Source organism: Seriola dumerili, unplaced genomic scaffold, assembly GCF_002260705.1.
Source record: "Seriola dumerili isolate Sdu_G_001 unplaced genomic scaffold, Sdu_1.0 BDQW01001001.1, whole genome shotgun sequence".
NCBI lineage: Eukaryota > Metazoa > Chordata > Actinopteri > Carangiformes > Carangidae > Seriola > Seriola dumerili.
In genome coordinates, this window is record NW_019175256.1 from 161746 (window position 1) to 180408 (window position 18663).

Here is an 18663-nt window from a genome sequence, read left to right on the forward strand (position 1 = left end):
CAGAGGTCAGGGGTCAGAGGATTCCTTCCTCTTTTGTTATTTAATTATATTTGATGTTATTCGGATGTTACATGGGGTTCATCACCAGAGATGACCTGTTAGCATATCCATGTTAGCATGTTAGCACTCAACCAACTCTGCTTCCTTAAACATGTTTTATTTAATAAAGTACAAGCTACGGCACAGGGACACAGAGCCCTCATTTATTCATTCATCAGGAGTTACTGCAGGTCACTGCTGCAGATCACGGTAGGTCACTTAAGGTCACTGAAGGTCATTGCAGGTCACTGAAGGTCACTGTAGGTCACTGCAGGTCTCTGCAGGTCTCTGCAGGTCTCTGCAGGTCAGTATAGGTCACTGCAGGTCAGTATAGGTCACTGCAGGTCATTGCAGTTCCAGCTCTGATTTTAAATACGTCTCAGAGAAAAGATGATCGACTGCAGCACAAAGACTGAACCTCCACAGTCACCTTCAGTGGTGTGGTGCATGTAGACGTATTTATGTATGGATTACCTGTGGTGAGGATCAATAGACTCAAACAGGAAGTCACTTTCATAACCATTTTAAATACATGTTAAGATCATGTGATGCATGTTTGATGATATTATGAATATAAAAGGTGAGGACGTGCTGGAAATAATCAGGATTTGATCTGATAGGAGACACCTGTCAGGTGGAGGCGGGGCCTAAATGTTTAGATTTAGATTTTGAGCCACTTTTCCTGGAAAATTCTGGTTTTAGTTAAATGTTATATGAGATACATGTTCGTCACTGACGGCTTCTAGAAGACGTACGGCCCCACGATGACGGTGAGGCGGAGCAGAGAGCTGGAGCGATAACTGAGAGCTGAGTTCTGCGTCACCATCTCCAGGTCCAGGACGTGCTCTCTGGGACCAATCAGAGGACGAGTCATCACCAGCATGGCGTTCACATTACTGGATCGCTATGACGACAACAACCAATCAACAATCAATCATCATCTGGTGAGAAGAGATTAAAGGAGATGACAGGATGACATAAATGAAAATATGAGATGAGATGAGATGAGATTGAAGATTGAGGTTTATTATTATTATTATTATTATTATTATTATTATTATTATTATTATTATTATTATTATTATTATTAATTATTAAACCAAATAAATTCAGATTTGTTTAAATCGAATATATGAAGATGAGATAAAAAAGATGATGTGAATAAAACAAGACGACGTGTTGGTGGAGATGAGATGAAATAAAATGAGATGTGATTTCATAAACAAAGATGACATCACTGAGATGAGATACTGAATATTCATATTTGACTGAGATGAACAAAAATGAGATGAAATGGGATTAAATGAAATTGAGATTTAGATGAGATGAAAAAATAAATAAATAAATATATAAATGTAGAGTTATTGGTTCATATAGACTGAGATGAAATGAAAAAGATGAGCTGAAGTGACACAGTGAAGCATGAGACATGAGTGGACCTGATGAATGAATGAGATGAGTGTGGTGAATGAATGAGAGAACAGAAGACAGTGAGGTGAGGTAGAATCAGATGACACAGATCAGATATCAGGACATAGAAACATGACATCAGACTGATGGCGCTCACCCTGAGGAAGAACTGTCCGTCCTCGTTGCCAGCTTTGATCCTGAAGGTGTTGTGCATGTTGGGGAAGACGCTGGTGGCCTGGATCTGGAAGATGTCGGCTGGCACCGAGCGCTCCGACGTGATGCTCATGTACTTATAGACGATGGAGGGAGGGAGTCCTCTGCACGCGCTTAGAGACTGACAGCTGCAGCGCCTGACGACACAGTCAGAGACAACACATCAACACACTGTTGCTTTCACCAGGATGTTGTTGTGTGACGGTCGGTTCCTGGTCTTCTCTTTGTGGTTACTGGGGAGGTGGTGTTCCATGTGGTTGCTTGCTGTTAGTAAATGGTTGCTATGCAGCTTCCATGGTGTTCCTATTGGTTACTACAATGTTACTAAGTCGTTGCTATGGTGTTGTGACAGTTGCTGTGTCTGCCACAGGTGCTTGCTATGGCGTTTCAGGTGTTTGCTTGGGCTTTTCAGTTTGCTGCTGTAACACTGTGGTAGCTAGGTGAGCGTTATAGTGTGGTAAATATGGCGCAACTCTGATTTCATAGCTGTGGTTGTGACATCGTCTCAAACAGCTGCTGAGGATCCTGGGTAATGGAGTACCTGAGTTACTCCATATCTCAGACAGAGTGATAAACCTGAAACATTTCAACCTGACAAAGAGAACCTGTCTCACCATCTCCACTCTACTGAAACTCAACAAGTGCATCTCACTCAAACAGGTGATGACATCATCTCCAGGTGTGTGGAGGAGCACAAGTGGGTCTCACCCCTCTCCGGTCTGGACATAGGGCTCCTGGCAGGGGTTTCTGGGATAGCAGCGGTAACCTCCAAAGTAGTTCCAACACATCTGGTCCTCACGGCAGTTTGCCCCAGTTTCACACTCGTTAATGTCTGTGAACAGAACCAGAACATCCACATCAGAACCAGAACATCCACATCAGAACCACAACATCCACATCAAAACTAGAACATCCACATTAGAACAAGAACATCCACATCAGAACCACAACATCCACATCAGAACTAGAACATCCACATTAGAACCAGAACATCCACATCAGATCCACAGCATCCACATCAGAATCACAGCATCCACATTAGAACCAGAACATCCACATCAGAAACAGAACACATCAGGACCACAGCATCCACATCAGAACCAGAACATCCACATCAGAACCAACATCAAAAACAGAACACATCAGGACCACAGCATCCACATCAGAAACAGAACACATCAGAACCACAGCATCCACATTAGAACCAAAACATCGCCATTAGAACCAGAACATCCACATCAGAACCAGAACATCCTCATTACGACCACAACATCCACATCAGAACCACAACATCACATCAGAAACAGAACACATCAGAACCACAGCATCCACATTAGAACCAAAACATCGCCATTAGAACCAGAACATCCACATCAGAACCAAAACACATCAGGCCCACAGCATCCTCATCAGAACCAGCACATCCACATCAGAACCAACATCAAAAACAGACACATCAGGACCACAGCATCCACATCAGAAACAGAACACATCAGGCCCACAGCATCCACATCAGAACCAGAACATCCTCATTACGACCACAACATCCACATCAGAACCACAACATCACATCAGAAACAGAACACATCAGAACCACAGCATCCACATTAGAACCAAAACATCGACATTAGAACCAGAACATCCACATCAGAACCAGAACATCCACATTACGACCACAACATCCACATCAGAACCAGAACATCCACATTAGAACCAGAACATCCGCAGTAGAACCAGAACATCCGCAGTAGAACCACAACATCCACTTCAGAACCACAACATCCACATTACGACCACAACATCCACATTAGAACCATAACATCCACATTAGAACCATAACATCCACTTCAGAACCACAACATCCACATTACGACCACAACATCCACATTAGAACCATACCATCCACATTAGAACCATACCATCCACATTAGAACCATACCATCCACATTAGAACCATACCATCCACATTAGAACCATAACATCCACTTCAGAACCTCAACATCCACATTACGACCACAACATCCACATTAGAACCAGAACATCCACATTAGAACCACAACACCCACATTAGAACCACAACATCCACATTAAAACCACAACATCCACAGTAGAACCACAACACCCACATTAGAACCACAACATCCACATTAAAACCACAACATCCACAGTAGAACCACAACATCCACATTAAAACCACAACATCCACAGTAGAACCACAACATCCACTTCAGAGGTGCAGGCGTGTACCTTGGCACATGCGAGTTCCCTGCAGCTGGTATCCTTCAGGACAGATGCAGCTGTATGAGCCGGGCTGGTTCACACACTGCCACTGACACATGTAGGCGGACAGCAGGCACTCGTCCACGTCTGACCAACAACAGCACCAGACCAAGGTTAAAGGTCACCTTGTAATACTGACATGAATGTTTACAGGCTCAACTCATATCATAGATGTGTGTTCAGACCGTGGCAGCTGAGCTGGTCTGGAGTCAGCTCGTAGCCCTGATTACACTGACACATGAAGGATCCTGGCAGGTTGTAGCACAGATGTTGGCAGGGGCTGTTGGGAACACATTCGTTTACATCTGGAACATATATCAACACAACAGACACATGGTTACCTCAACATCAGTCCACCTTAAACATCAGTCCACCTTACCATTAGTCCGACTAAAACATTTATCCACCTTAAACATCAGTCCCCTAAAACATTAGTCCAACTTAAACATCAGTCCACCTTAAATATCAAGTGCAAGTGATTTACAGATAAAATATATTTTGGTGGAACAATTTAAAGCTATTATCAGAACATTTGGAACATTTGGAACATCTAGAACATCTGAAACATCAGAACATTTGGAACATCAGAACATCTGGAACATCAGATCATCTAGAACATTAGAACATCTGGAACCTCAGAACATTTTGAACATCAGACCATCTAGAACATCTAGAACATCTGAAACATCAGAACATTTGGAACATCAGAACATCTGGAATATCACAACATTTGGAACATCTAGAACATTCGAAACATCAGAACATTTGGAACATCAGAACATCTGGAACATCAGATCATCTAGAACATTAGAACATCTGGAACATCAGAACATTTTGAACATCAGACCATCTAGAACATCAGAACCTCTGGATAATCAGAACTTCCGGAACATGACAACATCTAGAACTGGAATGTTAGAACAATTGAGAAATCTAGAACAGCTGGAACACTAAATTCACCTCTGCAGAAGTTGAACTCGTCTGCGGTGAATCCGACTGGACACTGGACAGAGGTCAGCCTGGCCTGGTTGCCGGCCTGGTTGCCGGCCTGGTTGCCGGCCTGGTGGCCGGCCTGGCTGATGGCTAAGTTGGCGGTGCCATAACTGGGTGCAGCAGGGAGGGGGATGAAGTGTGGAGGCGGGGGGCGGGTGGTGGTGGTGGGGGCAGGTTCTTCCTCTCCGTTGCTGATGATGATCTGAGCGTTCTGCGGCAGACAGAAATAACCTCCGTAGTGGTTGATGCAGCCCATCCCCCCTTTACAGGCGTCAGGCAGCGTGTCACACTCATTGACGTCTGGGAAATGTAGCCCAACAACATTTAACTCAGACTGTTTCCTGTCATAACTTCACATTTCAAAATAAAATGTTTTTCACATGATGTTGATCATAATAAGGAAGTGTACCTCGAACTGATAATTGGTAACTGATGAATTAATCACTGATCAGCTTCCTCTCTCTAAAGCTTTCTGTACTTTTGATTATTTGTTATTGATCTAAAATCATTGATCAGTTTGGTTAAATCTCTTCACCTTTACATTCTTGATCTTCCACGTTGAACTCGTAGCCCTCCGTGCACTGTCAGAGAATGTCAGCAGGTTATTGATCCATCAGATATTGATCAGGTGAATTACATGCTTCCTCTGTGAATACTGCAAACATCCCAACATTCATGAACTACTCCCTAACAACCACCCTGAGTTACCATAGCTACCCCGTCATCCACCCTAGCAACACATCAGGATTGATCCAGATTGTTCCCACTCTCTGTCCTCAATCACAGAGTATGTTATTGATTTGTTACTGACAGAAGACAGAACGGGGTATGTGGGATGGTGGGTGTCTTACTGAGTAGGTGACGGGTTCATCCACCTGCTGAGCAGAAACCATGAAGATCAAAACACTCAGCTGGAGGAAAATCTGCAGCGTCTCCATCCTGAAGACACAAAGAGCAGATTAATCAGTCAATCATTTGATTGATCGGTGAATTGTTTGAGTCCATAAAACATCAGAGTCCAGTGTGATGACGTCACAGGAACCGGATACAACGAATTTTTTTTTTTTTTTTTAAAACGACTGAATCATTCAGACTCCATTAACTGACTAAGCTCTGAAGTGACGTCATTCATCCACAGACTCGTTTAAACTACAAGTCCCTGTCATCTCCTCCGGTCCCAGCCCAGTCCAGTTTCATGTGTGGTCACTGATCCACCGTTAGAACAGGCCTGTGGAGTTAAACCGGACTAAGTGCAGTCCACCACAGACCCCGGTCCTCCTGCAGGCTGATCTACAGAATCATTAAGGTATCACTCAGGGTCCTGGTTCAGGAGATCACCGTGTGACGTCAAAGTGAAGCGATCTTACCTGGACTCTGATCGGTCTCTAATGTGTAGGTGCGTTTGATCCGAAGGAGCAGGAGGCAGGCAGGCGGGCGGTGTTTCTGTTTCGGCCGTTCAGGAGGCTATGAGCTCCGGCGGCCCGCCTGCAGCTCCACCGCTGCCGAGACTGAAGCGGAGCGACGCGGAGCGGTGCCGCCCCCTGCCGCTCACTGCCGCACACCGCAGCCTGCAGGGGAAGAGTTACTGCGAGACACTGTCAGAGTCCGAGTCCGAGTCCAGAGTCCAGAACCCTGAACCTGCAGGATCAGATAAAATCAACAGAGTTCTGAGACAGAGGACAGGTCCTCCTCCTCCTCCTCCACCTCCTCCACCTCCCTCTCCTCCTCTTCCCTTCCTCCTCAGATGAACATCAGCTGACGCACTCAGTGATTTGTGGGGTCAGAGGTCAACCTGCAGGTCAGACAGCAGAGGATTAGTCTGAGGCTAAATCACACACACACACACACACACACACACACACACACACACGATCAGCTGATTGGCTAATGTACAGTGGTTACCTGAGTGACCGGAGCCTTTCTGTCCGTTCTCCTCTGACCTCTGTCATCAACACACCGCTGCTGCTCATTGGATGCTCAATGTTGCTGTTGTTGTTGTTGTTGTTGTTGTGCACACGTTTCCTCCTCACCTGGACAAGCAGGTGAACAGGTGTTCCTAATAAAGTGCTCACTACAGGTCAAAACAAACAGTTTACTTGCTGACAGTGGTTATTACATCATCAGTCTGTTTACACTGTATGATCTGTGATCTCTGACCCCTCCCTGTGGTGTCCTGGTTTGGTGCCATTGCCCCTGCTGGTGAGCCGGGAGCTGAACCAGGATCAGGATCAGGTCTCTATATATACCTCAGATTAAGAGCGGAGCCACTTCCTGTTGTTCAGAGTAGCAGCTCATCACAGACCTCAGACCTCAGACCGGACATGTCGTTCAGCAGCAGCTCGGCAGCAGGCGGCCCCCCCTGGAGGAACAACAGCTTCATCCTGGGGGGGGGCAGAGACCCTCCTCTGTCCGACCAGGGAGAGACCATCATCGGAGTCTACCTGCTTCTGCTGGGTGGGTACACACCAATAAGAATCAGCTTAACTGTAGAGACTGGAGTCCAGGTCCAGAACTGAGGAAGAGCTGCTCCTCATCCTCCTTCAACCTGAACGACTAAAGTCCTGTTCAGAAACCAGACCTGAGTCAGAACCTGAAGGATCTGCTGCTGGTTTTTCTCCTACTGGTTTTTCTTCCACAGGATCTGAGACTCTACTGTCTCAGCTTCAGCTCACTCCTCCACTGTCGACCCAGAAAGGACCAGAGTCTGACACAGATGAGGGATCTAAATATCCAGAGGCGGAGGAGGCATGGTCTGGTTGGGGGGGTAGAGTTAGTGTGTGAGGACTGTGGACTTGTCCCTGACTGGGTCTCCTCTCTGTACTGGTCTCAGGTTGGTTGTCTTGGTTTGGAAACAGCATCGTCCTCTTCGTCCTGTACAGACAGAGATCCACGCTGCAGCCTAGCGACTACCTCACCTTTAATCTGGCCATCTCTGACGCCAGTATCTCAGTGTTCGGATACTCCAGAGGCATCATCGAAATCTTCAACGTGTTCCAGGACAGCGACTACCTGATCTCCACCGTCTGGACCTGCCAGGTACCAAACACCTGAGATACACCTGATACTGAGTTTTGCACAAGGTTTAATCTTTTGTTTAGAAAGGACACTCATTATGCTGTTATGATGGCCTCACCTGTAACATGAGCACACTTGTGACCTAAACACACCTGTAACCTGTCCTGTTTGTCTCTCCAGGTAGACGGTTTCTTCACGCTGGTGTTCGGTCTGAGCAGTATCAACACACTGACAGTGATCAGCATCACCCGCTACATCAAAGGATGTCACCCCAGCAGAGGTATCCACGGAGACCAGACAGGTGGAGACAGGTGGAGACAGGAGGAGAAAGGAGGAGACAGGGGGAGACAAGTGGAGACAGGTGGAGACAGGTGGAGACAGGGGGAGACAAGTGGAGATGGGAGGAGACAGGGGGAGACAGGTGGAGATGGGAGGAGACAGGTGGAGACAGGGGGAGACAAGTGGAGATGGGAGGAGACAGGGGGAGACAGGTGGAGACATCTCCATCTGAATGTGTCAGGGCTCTATTACAGTATATTCATATTAACAGTCTATTCATGGGGGGTTAAAGTTTGTTTGTTTGTATTTGTTTGTTTGTTTGTTTGTTTGTGTGCAAAAAAAATTAAAGGTACAAATGGGCGTGGCCTATATCAGGAGATTCAGCTGCTTTCAGTGAACACGTCCATTTAAGGTTTTTGAATTTGTGATGTACAACGTGGGAGTTAGAGGCCAAAACGCTTCTTCCTTGATTAAAGCGCCACCTGTTGGTGGACAGGTGTCATGTTGGTGTTCTTGGAACCTCATCAAGGAGAACTTAGAGCAAGAGGGGAACTCGTCTTCATGTCGACTGTTTATGACAAATGACGCATCTCTTCCTTTTTCCTTTATGTTCCTGTCGTCACATTGACTCAGACGAGTGGGTGTGGCATCTGTGACGTTCTTATTACATCAGAGTGTGGGTGTGGCCTCTGTGACGTTCTCATTACATCAGAGTGTGGGTGTGGCCTCTGTGACGTTCTCATTACATCAGAGTGTGGGTGTGGCCTCTGTGACGTTCTTATTACATCAGAGTGTGGGTGTGGCCTCTGTGACGTTCTTATTACATCAGAGTGTGGGTGTGGCCTCTGTGACGTTCTCATTACATCAGAGTGTGGGTGTGGCCTCTGTGACGTTCTCATTACATCAGAGTGTGGGTGTGGCCTCTGTGTGTTGTGTTTCAGCCCGTCACATCAACAGGACCAGCGTGTCCGTGTGTCTGCTGCTGATCTGGGTCACAGCTGGATTCTGGTCTGGAGCTCCACTGCTCGGCTGGGGGAGCTACACAGGCAGGAAACCGCCACCACAATAATCTCCTGTTTCAAAGTAAAAGCTTTCTGATCTGACCCCTGAACCCTGACCCCTGACCTCTGACCTCTGACCCCTCTGCAGACCGTGGGTACGGAACCTGTGAAGTCGACTGGGCCAAGGCGAGCTACTCAAGCGTCTACAGGTCCTACATCGTGTCCCTGCTGGTCTCCTGCTTCCTCGTCCCAGTGCTCATCATGCTCTTCTGCTACGTGTCCATCATCAACACGGTGAAGAGAGGCAACGCCCTGTCAGCAGAGGGAGACCTGACCGACCGCCAGAGGAAGATCGAGAGAGACGTCACCATAGTGAGTCTGTTCTACCCACAATTCCTCTTTCAGACTGAGATGTGTATAACCAGACTCCTCCTGCTGTCCCCCAGGTTTCCATAGTGATCTGTACAGCCTTCATCCTGGCCTGGTCTCCTTACGCCGTGGTGTCCATGTGGTCTGCGTGGGGCTTCCACGTGCCGAACCTCACCAGCATCTTCACCCGCCTCTTCGCCAAGTCAGCGAGTTTCTACAACCCCCTCATCTACTTTGGACTCAGCTCCAAGTTCCGTAAAGATGTCGCCATCCTGCTGCCCTGCGCTCGCGACGCCAAAGACACGGTAAAGCTAAAGCGCTTCAAGCCGAAGGCCGACGCCCACGGCCGCCCTGCCATAGGAGGAGGAGCCAGACTCAAAGTCCCTCTGAACCAGAATGAGAAGAAGTACTCACCCAAACCGGTCCCAAGCCCAGACTCTGGGATGGGAAGTCCGCCCTGCACACCGCCACCCATCAACAAGGAGGTGTTCTATATTGACATGCCCCGCCCCTCCGAGACTGGCTCTGAGTTTGAATGTGACAGACTCTGATGGTCCTCCTGGATCTGGACCTGGACCTGAACCAGCTGCTGGTCTCTAATGGGGCCCACCAGGTTCAACTGTGAACACATGAACTGTGACGGAGTGACTGACGGACACCAGCAGAGTGCTGATGTCACCGGGTCAGAACGCTCAAAGCAGAGAAGAAGAAGACGACGCGTAGGACAAGGTTCTGCTCAGGGTTCCTGCAGGTTCTCCACATTCCATTTAAAGTTCCTGTGAAGCAGAAATAAAATTATTTATTTCATTTAAAAAATCACCAAGTTTATAAAATAAAAAAATAAACAGAATGAAATAAAACTATAAATAAACCAACAGGTCAGGTGTGACATCACAACCTGCCAAAGAGGTGGGAGGGGTCATAACGTTACATGCCAGAGGAAGACAGGTATTTGGTGGGTGGTAGGTGATGTTAATTTTAGCCCCACCCACAAAGGCGACATGTCCCATTACACACAAACACAACATCACAACTTACACTGACTGGTGGACACACACCGCCAGCGGAGGGAGGATGAAGGAGGGGAGGGAGCGCTCAGTGGTGACCATCAGCTCTTCTCCTTCTCACCATTCTCAGACATTTGAATGAACACAGGTGTGTTCAGGTAGCAGGTTGTAGGTCAGGACAGAATCTGAAGCACCGAAGCTGATGAGCTGTAGTTCAGCTCCATAGTTTAAAGGTGTGACTCCACAGGTCAGAGGTCACGCAGTCTCTTTATGGTTTCATTCTAATGTTTAGAGACAAACTTCTGATGTGACATATTACAGGATGTAATTCACCTGTTTGACACTGACAGCTGCTGTCTGTTCCACTGTCACTTGTTCTACAGATAATTATCATTTACTTTAATCCATATGAGTGAAAAATCAATGAATGGACCAACCCATTAAAAATTATGACTTTTTAACTTCATGCTTTCAAATTGTAGAATGTTGTATAAGTCACCTGGGGATGAGGTATATTCATGTGTTTCACGTGGTCACATGTTCATATGGTCATGTGACCATACCACAGTTTTCAACAACAATCAATAATCAGATAAACAACAACATGATTAATCATGTAGAAACTGAGAAAATGGTTTTCGCCAAATTTATTGGAAAAACTTAAAATATGAAACATATAAAATCTTAGAAATGTTTTTCAAAATGAAAATATAAAGTCATGGTGATGTGATGACATCACAGACTGTGAATAGAGATGGACGTCACCCACAGGTTTCTGAAGCTCAGAGTGAGCTGCCCCACCGTCGCCATCTTGGCAGTGCCTGACTCCACCCCCTAACTCCCAGCTAATCGAAAAATGGTCAAAGAGGAGGGGTGTGGGTGGAGCTGAGACTTCGGTGCATAGGCTCACCCACCTATCACTCAAAGAGGCCACGCCCTCAATGCTCCATAACTTTAGTCCTTAATAAAATGTAAACAGGAGAGATTTATAAACAGGTGTCATGAAGGAGGAAATTAGCTCTAGAGACCAAAACAGTTTCTGTACCAGGCTGTAAACATGTTTATTTCTGCTGTAAAGTTGGACATTTTAACATGGGAGTCTATGGGGACTGACTCACTGTTGGAGCCAGACTCTAGTGGTCGTTAGAGGAACTGCAGCTTCAGTCACAGTGAACACAGAGACACTGAGGAGTCACTTTCAAACCCAAAGCCAGGAAACAGTGGCTCAGTGAAGGAGGTGTTGAAGGTGTGGAGATGGATCAGAGAGTCAGAGGACACACTGTAGAAGGAAAGAGTCCCAGCAGGACAGTCCACATACACTGCTACTCTGTGAGGGGAGGAGGGAGAGGAGGGAGAGGGGACAGGCAGAGGGATGGACGTCTCCCTCTTGTTGTGGTAGACACAGTGAACTGTGTCAGAACAGTACAGACACCAAGACTGACTGTTGGCTCCGAAACAGCAGTCATTACTGAAGCCCCGCCTCTTGATGCCTCTGTATGTCACTGCGATGAAAACCACTCCCCTCCACTCCAACTCCCAATAACAGCGACCAGTCAGATCAGTTCTACACAGCAGCTGATGACAGTCAAACCGGTCCGGGTGATCGGGGTACGGCTGCTTCTCACTCACCACAGTCATTGACCTGTTGTTGTCAGACAGTCGGAGGTACTTGTTCACTGTGTTCATGTCCACTCTGAGTTCACAGGAGTCTGAAGAGACAACAACACACAGCTGATCAGTGACAACACAGACATCATGTCCCTTTGGACAGGAGACTCTTCTGTGATTTATCTCTACAACAGGACGACTGTTTTTATGTCAAGTCCTCCACTCTAGTTCCAGACTAGTTCCAGGTTACATGCTGTTTATCCAGGGTCACATAAAATATTAACCATTTGAGTAAGTTTTGTCATAAGTGTTTTGTCAAGTCACATTGACCTTTGACTGTTGACCACCAAAATCTAATCACTTCTCGAGTGTAAATGAACGTTTTTACCAAAGTTCCCTGAAGGTATTACAGAGATATCGTGTTCACAAGGCCAAAACCACATTTTGTGAGGTCACAGTGACCTTGACCTCTTACCTCTGACTACCAAAACCTAATCAGTTCATCCTTGAGTCCAGGTGATTGTTTGTGCCAAATTTGAACAAGTTCCATCAAGGTGTTACTGAGATATCGTGTCCATGAGAATGGTACAGATGGACTGACAACCTGAAAACAAAATGGCTACAGGTAGGCCAACAGCCAATCAGAAGAGAGGAGGCTCTGAGCCTCTCTTCTGATTGGCTGACTGTTTTCTGACTGATCAAATAAAAATAAAGCAGATTTCAGGTAAAAACACTCAGAGAAACCAAATCCTGCAAGGTTTGGATGGTGGGTCCAGGTGGGCGGGGCTTGGTGACTGCTTTGTTGTGACATCACAAAGTTCCAGAAGTCCTGACGGCTGGTTTTAAGGCTCAGTTTCTGAATACAGGCTGTGTGCATTTCTCTGTGGACTGAGGCTTTGATACTTTCACAGTATTAATATAGAAGCTAGAGCTGATCTATAATCACACTACACATGGACACAGACCTTTACACTGGAGGAGCTTTAATGATGTCAACGTGTTGTTATTGTTGTTGTTGTTGTTGTCTGTTTGATGTTTGACTCTCTGCCGAGGCTTCATGATGAACTGAGTTACTTAATTTACCTTGAGGACAGTCACCTGAGGTCATGTGACCTTACCTACATCACACCGTAACACAACAGTGAACACTTACACTTCCTCAGACCAGGTTTCAGACACTTCTCTCCGCCATGTTCCAGCCTGGAGGAAGAAACAACAACATCATCATCATCATCATCATCATCATCATCATCATCATCATCGTCATCGTCATCATCATCATCATCAACATCATCATCATCATCATCTTCCTCTGAAACCAAAGAACAAAGCCTGGGAGAACTTTATAATGTACCAACCGACATTATCAGTAGTAGTCCCTTTCCTTTTATCAGGATCCAACCTTCTACATCCAGGTTTAAGATCAGGTTCAGGTCTTTATGACCCATCTGAAGCTTTTACCTTTAATCTTTCAAGTACATGGAGACAAACTGAGAACCAACAGTGTCAGTGTGTTGTTGTCTGTACCTGAGGACTTCCAGTCTCCAGTCAGGATCTGCCAATCCAGCAGACAGCAGCTTCACCCCTGAGTCTCTTGGATGGTTGTAGCTCAGGTCCAGCTCTCTCAGGTGGGAGGGGTTAGAGCTCAGAGCTGAGGCCAGATAAGCACAGCCTTCCTCTGTGATCAGACATCCTGACATCCTGCAGACAACACAAATTCATTCATTAACTCATTTATATATATATATATATATATATTTATATATATATATAATTTTCAACCCTGTGCAGACATTCACTCAGCACAATCAAGTGGGCTAACACCATTAAATTCTCCTTGTTTCAAAGGTAAAGCTTTTTCCTGAATCTAGGACCCTGAACCTCCCTGACCATCTGGACCTCTGACCTTCTGCATACCGTAGGGTAACGGAACCTGTGAAGGTCGAACGGGCGCAAGAGGAGCTAACATCACAAGGCGTCTACAGGTCCTACATCGTGTCCCTGCTGTGCTCCGCTGCTTCCTCGTCCCAGTTGCTCATCATGCTCTTCTGCTACGTGTCAATCATAAAACGGTGAAGAGAGGGCACGCCCTGTCAGCAGTAGGGCAGACCTTGACCTGATCCGCCAGAGGAAGATCGAGAGAGACGTCACCATAGTGAGTCTGTTCTACCCACAATTCTCTTTCAGACTGAGATGTGTATAACCAGACTCCTCCTGCTGTCCCCCAGGTTTCCATAGTGATCTGTACAGCCTTCATCATGTGGTCTCCTTACGCCGTAGGTGTCCATGTGAGTCTGCGTGGGGCTTCCACGTGCCAACCTCACAGCATCTTCACACCGCCTCTCTTCGCCAAGTCAGCGAGTTTTCTACAACCCCCTCTAATCTACTTGGACTCAGCTCAAAGTTCCGTAAAGATGTCGCCATCCTGCTGCCCTGCGCTCGCGACGCGAGTCACCAAAGACACGGTAAAGCTAAAGCGCTTTTCAAGCGAAGCCGAGACACGACGGGCCGACACGGCCGCCTGCCATAGGAGGAGGAGCCAGACCTCAAAGTCCCTCCTGAACCAGAATGAGAAGAAGTACTCACCCAAACCGGTCCCAAGCCCAGACTTCTGTGGATTGGGAAGTCCGCCCTGCACACCGCCACCCATCAACAAGGAGGTGTTCTATATTGACATGCCCCGCCCCTCCGAGACTGGCTCTGAGTTTGAATTGTGACAGACTCTGATGGTCCTCCATGCTGGATTGACCTGGAACCTGAACCAGCTGCTGGTCTCTAATGGGGCCCACCAAGGTTCAACTGTGAACACATGAAACTGTGACGGAGTGACTGGACGGACACCAGCAGAGTGCTGATGTCACCGGGTCAGAACGCTCAAAGCAGAGAAGAAGAAACAACGCGTAGGACAAGGTTTCTGCTCAGGGTTCCTGCAGGTTCTCCACATTCCATTTAAGTTACCTGTAAAGCAGAATAAAATTATTTATTTCATTTAAAAAATCACCAAGTTTATAATAAAAAAAATATAACAGAATGAATAAAACTATAATAAAACCAACAGGTCAGGTGTGACATCACAACCTGCCAAAGAGGTGGGAGGGGTCACATAACGTTACATGCCAGAGGAAGACAGGTATTTTGAGTGGGTGTAGGTGATGTTAATTATTAGCCCCACCCACAAAGGCGAAATGTCCCATTACACACAAACACAACATCACAAACTTACACTGACTGGTGGACACACACCGCCAGCGGAGGAGATGAAGGAGGGGAGGAGAGCTCTCAGTGGTGACCATCAGCTCTTCTCCTTCTCACCATTCTCAGACATTTGAATGAACCACAGGTGTGTTCAGGTAGCAGGTTGTAGGCTCAGGACAGAATCTGAAGCACCGAAAGCTGATGAGCTGTAGTTCAGCTCCATAGTTTAAAGGTGTGACTCCACAGGTCAGAGGTCACGCAGTCTCTTTATGGTTTCATTTCTAATGTTTAGAGACAAAGCTTCTGAGTGTGACATATATATACAGGATGTAATTCACCTGTTTGACACTGACAGCTGCTGTCTGTTCCACTGTCACTTGTTCTAAACAGATAATTATCATTCTACTTTAATCCATATGAGTGAAAAATCAATGAATGGACCTAACCATTAAAAATTATGACTTTTTAACTTCATGCTTCAAATTGTAAATGTTGAACTAGTCACCTGGGGATGAGTATATGATGGATTCATGATGTTTCAACGTGTCACATGTTCATATGGTCCATGTGACATACCACATGTTATATTCAACAACAAATCAATAATCAGATAAACAACAACATGATTAATCATGTAGAAAACTGAGAAAATGGTTTTCGCCAAATTTATTGGAAAAAACTTAAAATATGAAACATATATAAATCTTAGAAATGTTTTTCAAATGAAAATATAAAGTCATGGTGATGTGATGAACATCACAGACTGGAATTAGAGATGGACGATCACCTCACAGTTTCTGTGAAGCTCAGAGTGAGCTGCCCACCAGTCGCCATCTTGCAGTCCTGACTCCCACCCCCTTAACTCCCAGCTAATCGAAAAATGGTCAAAAGGAGGGGTGTGGGTGGAGCTGAGACTTCGGTGCATAGGCATCACCCACCTATCACTCAAAGAGGCCACGCCCTCAATGCTCCATAACTTTAGTCCTTAATAAAATGTAAACAGGTGAGTTTTTATAACAGGGTCATGAAAGGAGTGAAATTAGCTCTAGAGACCCAAAACAGTTTCTGTACCAGGCTGTAAACATGTTATGTTCTGCTGTAAAGTTGGACATTTTAACATGGGAGTCTATGGGGACTGACTCACTGTTGGAGCCAGACTCTAGTGGTCGTTAGGAGGAACTGCAGCTTCAGTCACAGTGACACAGAGACACTGAGGAGTCACTTTCAAACCCAAAGCCAGGAAACAGTGGCTCAGTGAAGGAGGTGTTGAAGGTGTGGAGATGTCAGAGAGTCAGAGGACACACTGTAGAAGGAAAGAGTCCCAGCAGGACAGTCCAACATACACTGCTACTCTGTGAGGGAGGAGGGAGAGATAGAGAGAGGGACAGGCAGAGGGATGGACGTCTCCTCTTGTTGTGGTTAGACACAGTGAACTGTGTCAGAACAGTACAGACACCAAAGACTGACTGTTGGCTCCGAAACAAGCAGTCATTACTGAAGCCCCGCCTCTTGATGCTCTGTATGTCACTGCGATGAAAACCACTCCCTCCACTCCAACTCCCAATAACAGCGACCAGTCAGATCAGTTCTACACAGCAGCTGATGACAGTCAAACCGGTCCGGTGATCGGGGTACGGCTGCTTCTCACTCAACCACAGTCATGACCTGTTGTTGTCAAGACAGTCGGAGTACTTGTTCACTGTGTTCATGTCCACTCTGAGTTCACAGGAGTCTGAAGAGACAACAACACACAGCTGATCAGTGACAACACAGACATCATGTCCCTTTGGACAGGAGACTCTTCTGTGATTTATCTCTACAACAGAACGACTGTTTTTATGTCAAGTCCTCCACTCTAGTTCCAGACTAGTTCCAGTTACATGCTGTTTATCCAGGGTCACATAAAATATTAACCATTTGAGTAAGTTTTTGTCATAAGTGTTTTGTTCAAGTCACATTGACCTTTGACTGTTGACCACAAAAATCTAATCACTTCTCGATGTGAGTAAATGAACGTTTTTACCAAAGTTCCTGAAGGTATTACAGAGATATCGTGTTCACAAAGGCCAAAACCACATTTTGTGAGGTCACAGTGACCTTGACTCTTACCTCTGACTACCAAAACTAATCAGTTCATCCTTGAGTCCAGGTGATTGTTTGTGCCAAATTTGAACAAGTTCCATCAAGGTGTTACTGAGATATCGTGTCCATGAGAATGGTACAGATGGACTGACAACCTGAAAACAAATGGCTACAGGTAGGCCAACAGCCAATCAGAAGAGAGGAGGCTCTGAGCCTCTCTTCTGATTGGCTGACTGTTTCTATGACTGATCAATAAAAAAAAAAAGCAGATTTCAGGTAAAAACACTCAGAGAGAAACCAAATCCTGCAAGGTTTGGATGGTGGGTCCAGGTTGGGCGGGGCTTGGTGACTGCTTTGTTGTGACATCACAAAGTTCAGAAGTCCTGACGGCTGTTTTAAGGCTCAGTTTCTGAATACAGGCTGTGTGCATTTCTCTGTGGACTGAGGCTTTGATACTTTCACAGTATTAATATAGAAGCTAGAGCTGATCTATAATCACACTACACATGGACACAGACCTTTACACTGGAGGAGACTTTAATGATGTCAACGTGTTGTTATTGTTGTTGTTGTTGTTGTCTGTTTTGATGTTTGACTCTCTGCCGAGGCTTCATGATGAACTGAGTTACTTAATTTACCTGAGGACAGTCACCTGAGGTCATGTGACCTTACCTACATCACACCGTAACACAACAGTGAACACTTACACTTCCTCAGACCAGGTTTCAGACACTTCTCTCCGCCATGTTCCAGCCTGGAGGAAGAAACCACATCATCATCATCATCATCATCATCATCATCATCATCATCGTCATCGTCATCATCATCATCATCAACATCATCATCATCATCTCACTTCCTCTGAAACCAAAGAACAAAGCCTGGGAGAACTTTATAATGTACCAACCGACATTATCAGTAGTAGTCCCTTTCCTTTTATCAGGATCCAACCTTCTACATCCAGGTTTAAGATCAGGTTCAGGTCTTTATGACCCATCTGAAGCTTTTACCTTTAATCTTTCAAGTACATGGAGACAAACTGAGAACCAACAGTGTCAGTGTGTTGTTGTCTGTACCTGAGGACTTCCAGTCTCCAGTCAGGATCTGCCAATCCAGCAGACAGCAAGCTTCACCCCTGAGTCTCTTGGATGGTTGTAGCTCAGGTCCAGCCT

At 46.0% G+C, this 18663-nt stretch overlaps 3 protein-coding genes across 5 annotated transcripts in view; 1 reads left to right on the forward strand and 2 right to left on the reverse strand.

Moving 5' to 3' along the window:
• LOC111237593 (EGF-containing fibulin-like extracellular matrix protein 2) overlaps nt 1-6407 on the reverse strand; it is a 6508-nt gene extending 101 nt beyond the window's left edge. Inside the window, exons 1-9 of one of the 3 annotated variants that reach the window (XM_022766740.1) lie at nt 6303-6407; nt 5787-5874; nt 5471-5516; nt 4903-5235; nt 4128-4247; nt 3910-4029; nt 2371-2494; nt 1607-1790; nt 1-943 (exon numbers count right to left, since the gene is read on the reverse strand). The exon at nt 1-943 is cut by the window's left edge and continues 101 nt beyond it. In XM_022766740.1, the coding sequence (XP_022622461.1) occupies nt 782-943; nt 1607-1790; nt 2371-2494; nt 3910-4029; nt 4128-4247; nt 4903-5235; nt 5471-5516; nt 5787-5873 (1176 nt within the window). In that variant the 5' untranslated portion in view covers nt 5874; nt 6303-6407 and the 3' untranslated portion in view covers nt 1-781. Of the gene's footprint in view, nt 944-1606; nt 1800-2370; nt 2495-3909; nt 4030-4127; nt 4248-4902; nt 5236-5470; nt 5517-5786; nt 5875-6302 lie in introns of all 3 variants that reach the window. The other 2 variants (XM_022766739.1, XM_022766741.1) reach the window with 2 other exon arrangements.
• Nucleotides 6408-7256: 849 nt separating this feature from the next.
• LOC111237601 (opsin-5-like) lies at nt 7257-10372 on the forward strand. Its single transcript, XM_022766748.1, has 6 exons — nt 7257-7389; nt 7766-7971; nt 8131-8230; nt 9171-9275; nt 9379-9602; nt 9677-10372. Exons 1-6 carry the CDS (start codon nt 7257-7259, stop codon nt 10148-10150), a joined length of 1242 nt encoding a protein of 413 aa, XP_022622469.1. The 3' UTR covers nt 10151-10372.
• A 1556-nt stretch (nt 10373-11928) lies between these two features.
• The window catches only part of LOC111237582 (NLR family CARD domain-containing protein 3-like), an 11644-nt gene continuing 4909 nt past the window's right edge, over nt 11929-18663 (reverse strand). The window contains exons 4-7 of the mRNA XM_022766727.1: nt 13742-13915; nt 13368-13414; nt 12049-12315; nt 11929-11933 (exon numbers count right to left, since the gene is read on the reverse strand). Coding sequence (XP_022622448.1) covers nt 11929-11933; nt 12049-12315; nt 13368-13414; nt 13742-13915 — 493 coding nt within the window. The remainder of the gene's footprint in view (nt 11934-12048; nt 12316-13367; nt 13415-13741; nt 13916-18663) is intronic.

Coding starts and splice junctions, on each gene's coding strand:
- LOC111237601 (XM_022766748.1), top strand. CDS start 7,257: ATGTCGTTCAGCAGCAGCTCGGCAGCAGGCGGCCCCCCCTGGAGGAAC. Junction 7,972..8,130: donor CCACCGTCTGGACCTGCCAG/GTACCAAACACC, acceptor TTGTCTCTCCAG/GTAGACGGTTTCTTCACGCT. Junction 9,603..9,676: donor TCGAGAGAGACGTCACCATA/GTGAGTCTGTTC, acceptor GCTGTCCCCCAG/GTTTCCATAGTGATCTGTAC.